Raw genomic sequence first — 6,819 nt, forward strand, 5'->3', positions numbered from 1 at the left:
TATGGACCCAAATAATCCTTAGGGGTTAGTTTACCTTCTGTAAGTCTTCAACTCCTCCAATCAGAAAGTTCTATTCTAGAATAAGCCTTACAGAGTTTTGCATTATTTTACATTTCATGTACTCAATTTAATTCCCCAACATTTTAAGACCTTTAAGGGCTAGAGATCATGTAGTAGAATTCTGTATGCTTCCCAGAATCCAATAATGAGGTTCACCAATGCAAGGCAATGTTTTCCATCTCTTTAGATGAAAGTCTTTAATAAAGTGTTCATTAGATAAAAGTCTTTAATAAAGTGTTCATTAATTCTTAAACTTCATTTCCATTTCACATCTCAAATAACAAACACTTAAAAACCGTACCACCTAGGGGTGCCTGGGTGGCTCAGTCAGTTAAGCATCTGACTCTTGATCTCGGCTCAGTTCTTGATCTCAGGGTCGTGAGTTCAAGCTTCGCACTGGGCTCCACGCTGGGTGTGGAGATGACTTAAAACAAAAAACTCCCCAAAACAAAAAAACAAAACCCAAAACTGTACCACCTTCATCATATTTAAGGATACATAATGGCTACTTTTTAAATTCTTTAATAGAAACTTAAAAAAACTTTCACAAGAGACCTAACATAAAGCATAACATAATACCACTTAGTACTCCAATTCAACATTTAACTTTATTCTCCCACCTACATTTTATGAAAGATTTAACAACCAATTTAGAGTACTTGTCTTAATAATACTAATGCAGGTTCTAAGGGAAAATATCTTAAACTTAAGTATAACTTATAACTGAAAACTTCAAAGAAAAAATATGTTTTAAATCATTAAAGAGTAAATATTTGAGTGGAAAGAAACAGGTTTATAGGTTTATTATTTCTTTTAAAGTTGTGCTTTAAACATTTTTCAAGAGTTTAGCTCCTGGTATGGAAAATTCCTTTAGATACACACTAACAAAGTAAGCACAAATTAAGTACAAAACAAATTCATACCCTCAACATCTGGTGTAATAGGGCAAAAATGTTCATTCCCACAATATTAAGAAACATCAACAATATGAGTTTGAATAACTAATTCATAGGGAAGAGTTTGAACTGGACCAAATCCTGGGTTTTCTTTCGTCACTACAAGTTTCTTTTCTATTTTAAACTAGTGGCAACAGAAATTTCTTTGTTTGAAAGTCAGGAATGCTGGAAGTCTTAAGTGATAGAACAGGTAGCTCGGCTTCTACTTCACGTCTCTCCTCAGGGGGAGAAAAACACTGTGGATAAAGTAATTTTGTTTTTATTTCTGGAAAAATCATTTTTTTCCATCAATCTTCATAATTCTCTAAAATAAACTGTTAAAAAGTTATAGGCCGGTCGACCACTTCACCCTGATTTGTGGAAATACTATACATTAATTTCAAGAACACATGGTTAACTCAAGTTTTCTTACTACTCTAAGGGTTTAAAAGTTGCTCCTAACTCTTGAACAAAAGTCTAGGAGAATTTTACAAGCTCATGATATATTTCTGCATCTCATCTGCAATATTTTTGAACAAAAGAATAGTAAAAGTAGTCTAGGCTCAAGAGTCACACTGCATGCCATCAAATTTATTTTTAGGGTACTGGACAATTTTAACAGTGGAAAACTTTTGTGTTGCATCAAATGCTTAAGAACCACATCTACAAATAAAGTGGAAATAAGCAGTTAAGAACTTACCATTTCATTAAGATGGTGAAAGTGACAAATAAATATCCCTCTCTTCTTTGCTAATATGGAGCTGATTGCCCTCCCCAAATTATGTGGGACAAAGTAACCACAACTTTGGGAAGGCATACACTGCAAGGCAGAACTTGTAAATTAAAAGATGTGATTCACATTCTAAACCACCTTAATTAAGATTTTAAAAATTCAAGAAATAGGGAACTCCGATAATTAAACAAAGCAGGGAGCAACAAGAAATACTGAACAGCAAGCAGGTCCTAAACCATATAAATCAAATAAAGACAAATCAAATAAAGACCAGAAACCATATAAATCAAATAAAGACAAATCACATAAGGACCAGAAACCATTTTCTCCTCAGCACACAAGAGTTCCCCAGAATCACAAACTTGATGAACGCGAGGCACTCTCTCTGCCGAGGCACGCGCACACAATGGAGACAGAAGCATGGAGACCCTCAGAGACAAACTTTCCATCTGTACCATTCTACTCTCCACATAATGAAAAGGAGAGCACGGTGAGAAGTTTTTCACACTTCTCCCACAACAGACGGAGCAAAATTGGAGTTAGTATTGCAAACTACTAATCTCTTGCTACAATCAAAGGCAGACTGAATGAATGGGGGTGGATGGGGTAGTGGGTGAGGGAGGGAGGGGGGTGGTCTGAGAAAAAAGTTTGAGGCATTCTGTAAAGCCTGAATGGATTAACCTTTTAAAAAGTCCTAATATTTCTCATTTCCCTTTTTCTTCCTCTCTTTTTTTAAATTAAATACACACCGACTTCCTGGGACTCAACACAGACGTGCCCTATATTCAGCTACAAGGCCTGATGCTTAGTACACACGGGAGTCCTAGGATTGATATATGTCCCACACAAATGGTCCTTTTGTGGGAAAGTACTTTTAAAATTACTTTTTTGTGACCGTGCATAAAATATGACCAACTGCTTAAAAAAAAAAAGGATGAATTCCATGCATCAATTGTAAATTGAGGCCCCAATCCACAGCGCTTTTTTTTTTTACTAGAAACAAGCTATTTACTACTCTAAACGTTTTTTCTGAACTTGAAAAAGTCTGCTTTCACATTTTTAGAAGATAATGAGGGACTGAGGCTTTAGTGTTTCTAGTCTCTGATCTGTTCATAAATGGGTTGTTTAGACTAGCAAAGGAAAACAAAAAGTGAATGCTAAAAAGTTAGTAGACCTGTATAACATTTAGTAGATAGCTGGAAATGCACCGATTTAAAAACGTAACCGCTTAAAAAGTGTAGGGACACATCGCTTATTTCTTCTTGAATAAAATGAAAATATAACGGGGGGGAGGGGTCTGGGTAAATCTGGAGTAAGAAGATGGGTCCCAATCAGTAGTCCCTTGTCCAGGACAAAAAGCTTCCTTTAACCACATGCAACAGTCGTCCTGTGGCAGGGGGAGGGGGCTGGGGAGTCATCACCTCCGCCACTCTGACACAGGACCCTGCATTTCTCACGCCACACTATGGGCTGGGCCAGGTGGGGGGAGCGAGACAGAACTTCGCCCTTAAGAAGCAACACCAAAAGGGGAAAAGAAGCCACCTCGCTCTTCGCTCTACGCACACAGGAAGAGCCCAATTCAATGCCGCCGCCACCGACACCCCCTTGTCTTGCTCCGCCCCAACTTGTGTGTGTGCGGGGGGGGGGCGACTTGAGCTTTACCCCACAAATTCCGGGACACCTCCATCTCTCCCAAGTTAAGACCTCCCACCTCCAATCCCCACGAGGACCACGCTCGGCAGGCGCAGGTGTCTGGATCTGGCCTATTTTTACGTTCCCCCGCCCCCTCCCCCCGCACCTCGCCGCGCGCCGGGTCTCTCCCCGCCCTCCCCGCGCAGCGCACCAGCTAGCCTAAACGCCGGGAGACGCTTCGAGCCCGACTCCCGGGTCACCTGGCCCCTGCGCCCAGCCCTGCCTTCAGGGGAGTCCCGGGGCCGCCACTGGTCGCGGGGGACCACACTCCGGACTCCGGGGCAGTCACGTGGTCGGCGGAGACGGCCTGGGCTTCCTCACCTGCATCCCGGGAACTTGGACAGCCACCGGTGAGTGGGCCATGAAGGCGACTGCTGCTCCGCACTGCTCCTGCGGCGGTGGCGCCTTGGGCTCGGACTGGCTCCTCCTCCGGGGGTAGCTCGGCGGCCCTCCCAGGCTTTTCGACCGGGGCCTGGAAGGACATACAGAAGTGGGGTGACGGGACTGGTGGCGCGTCGCCCCAGGCTGGGGGTGGGCGGTTGGCAGCGCCGCTGCCTGGGACTCAGTCTACCTTTCTGGCGCCCGCCCGCCGCTGTTGCCGCCGCCTCCGCCGCCTCCGCCGCCGCTCCTCCTCCCGAACGCGGGGCACAGCGTGTGGCGGTGGTTGGGACCTGGGCTCGAGTGATGCCGCTTGTCTGCGCCTCGCCGCTTTAGGAAGAGGAGGTGGAGGCGCCCCAGCAACCCGCCCGCCCGCCGGGCCCGGGAGGCGGTTGGGGGCGGTTCCGCCGTTGGCCCTGCCCCCGCCCTGCCGCCGGGCGGTGTCAGGAGGTCTGAGGCTTCTCGCGGTGCAGGGCTGTGGCTGGGCTCGCCCAAGCCGGCGAAGGGGCGGACTCCCCCCGCACGCGGAGAGGAGAAGCCGGGGGCTGGGGGACCCGGTACACGGCTCGGCCTGGGGAGGGAACGGAGGAGTTTGGGTGACCCTGGGGGTAGGAGGGAGTCCCAGACGCGGCCACGTTGCAGGCAGGCGTTCGAAGCTGGGGCAGCTTCAGAGACGACTTGAGTTGAAACTTGGGAAGTGTTGGAAGTCCCTCTCGGTTTCCCGACCTAGTCGAGGGTGGGGCACAGGGAGCCGCCGAGTTAGTGGACCCCGACTCATTCCCGCGGTCTGCTCCCCCCTGGGTGGGGCCGCGCCTCTGGGCGGATCCGTAGCGGCTTGCCTGCTTTCCGGATTCCCCGCCCCCAGACATGCTTCAGGTGATTGAACCTGAAGCTACCCCTGTCTCTTGTGCTGTCACTTGGTGGAGAGCGGCCAGACTGGGGCTTCCCTTTCCAAGTTTGCACGTGGAAGAGAGAGAGAGGGAAATTGGAAAACAGTACATCAGCAGAAAAATTAATGAGGATGATAGAGCCATGGAAAACGAGACTGGATCATTAGCAGTAAGCCTTATTGAACTGGCATATACGCAGTAGTGGTTTCAGCAATTCCCTGCCTCCGCTCTCTGTTAAGTTCCACTCCAGCAGGGAAACAAGTCCTTTTGAGAATATCCTAATGATGACAACAGTAACAATGATAATCGTAACAATTACAGAAAATCTCATCATGAAGGCACCTTTGGGGACCAACAGGGGTTAATTACATTTAAAAATGTCATATCCAAGTGCCAGTTTAAGATAAGGATGAAGTTCATTACATTGCAGGTTGTTACAGGTCTGTACTCAACACAGTTTTGGGGCTCTGGTAGACACTCATTAAAAGTTTCTTTTGTTGCTTTTGAATCTTTCTCAAAAGATAGCATTTTGTAGTTATCGATATAATTATTAATGGGTGTCATTTTCTTCGTGCCAGGGGCTGCCAAGTGCTAGATATGTTACCTGATTGAATCTTTGCAAGGGCCCGCTGAGGTCATATTGCTTTCCCCCACCCCCCATTTTACAGGTGATGAAAAAGACTCTGTGGGGTTAAATTTGACCCAAATATCACACAATTAAGAAGCGGTAGAGCTGGAAATCCAAACCCAAGTCCTTCTAACTTTAAAGATCTACTCTCTTAGCAACTGTCAAGGATACAATGCAGTATTGTGAACTATAGCCACCATGCTGTACATTACATCCCCAGAACTTACTCATCTTCTTTTTTTTTTAATTTTATTTATTTATTTGACAGAGATAGAGACAGCCAGTGAGAGAGGGAGCACAAGCAGGGGAAGTGGAAGAGGAAGAAGCAGGCTCATAGCAGAAGAGCCTGATGTGGGGCTCGATCCCATAACGCCGGGATCACGCCCTGAGCCGAAGGCAGACGCTTAACCGCTGTGCCACCCAGGCGCCCCATGAACTTACTCATCTTCTAACTGGAAGTTTATACCCTTTGACCACCTTCACCTATGTCCCCTCTCACCTGCCCCTGCCAACCACCAGTCTACTCTCTGTTTCTGTAAGTTCGGTAATTTTTAGATCATACGGTATTTAGTCTCTCTCTCTGACTTCTTTCCCTCAGCACAGTGTCCTCAAGGTCCATCCATATTGTCACAAATGGGAGGAGTTCTTTCTTTTTCATGGTTGAATAATATTCCATTGCATGTGTATCCATCACATTTCATTATCCATTCAGATGATAAAGGATATAGTTGCATTCTCCTTACTCCTAGTTCCCCACGTCCAGGCCCTCACAACCCCTAACCTGATGATAGGCCCCAATCCAGTCTTTATTTCCCACCAGCCCAGCTCATACTTAATGCGTGCCTGGCCAGAAACCTGCAGTACCACCTAAACTTTAATGTCCTTAGACGTTCCCTAGAATTCTGGGGCGCCTGGGTGGCTCAGTCAGTTAAGCATCTGTCTTTGGCTCAGGTCATGATTTCAGGGTCCTGGGATCGAGCCCCTGCATCCATCCGCTCCCTGCTCAGCGGGGAGTCTGCTTCTCCCTCTTCCTCTGCGCCCCCCCCCCCAGCTTGTGTTCTCTCTCTTTGTCTCAAATAAATAAATAAAATCGTAAAGAAAAAAAGGTTCCGTAGGATTCTTTTCAAAGTGCAGAGTTTGATTTAGCAAGTCTGGAATGGGCCCAAGATTCTGTATTGCTAACAGTTTCCCAGGTGGTGCCAATACTCGTGATTCTCAGATGACACTTTGAATAGCAAGGGTCTAAATCTCAAGTCCCAGCCCCACTGAACCTTCCTCATTGCTCTAAACCCTCCTTCGATACTCCTCCTCTTGAATGTTGGTGGAAGTAGTGCTCAACATTGTAGTTCTTTCTTCTTATTTCATTTGTTCGGTCTGCCGAACAAGATGATTAACTCTCTGAGGCCAGCGATCCAGCTTCTCTTACATAGGAATTATTCAGGTAGAACGCCAGCTTTCTGAGGGCAGGATTTTTGTCTGGTTTGTTCACTGCTGTATCCTTGG

The 6,819-nt window shown here is 46.2% G+C and overlaps 1 protein-coding gene across 1 annotated transcript in view; it reads right to left on the reverse strand.

The window, feature by feature from the left end:
• STK26 (serine/threonine kinase 26) overlaps positions 1–4,149 on the reverse strand; it is a 51,603-nt gene extending 47,454 nt beyond the window's left edge. Inside the window, exons 1-2 of the mRNA XM_045795966.2 lie at positions 3,992–4,149; positions 3,742–3,892 (exon numbers count right to left, since the gene is read on the reverse strand). Of these exons, the coding sequence (XP_045651922.1) occupies positions 3,742–3,783 (42 nt within the window). The 5' untranslated portion in view covers positions 3,784–3,892; positions 3,992–4,149. The remainder of the gene's footprint in view (positions 1–3,741; positions 3,893–3,991) is intronic.
• Between the last annotated feature and the right edge of the window lie 2,670 nt (positions 4,150–6,819).

This window comes from Ursus americanus, chromosome X (assembly GCF_024610735.1).
Source record: "Ursus americanus isolate L20-20 chromosome X, mUrsAme1.1.p, whole genome shotgun sequence".
In the NCBI taxonomy this organism is placed as follows: Eukaryota; Metazoa; Chordata; class Mammalia; order Carnivora; family Ursidae; genus Ursus; species Ursus americanus.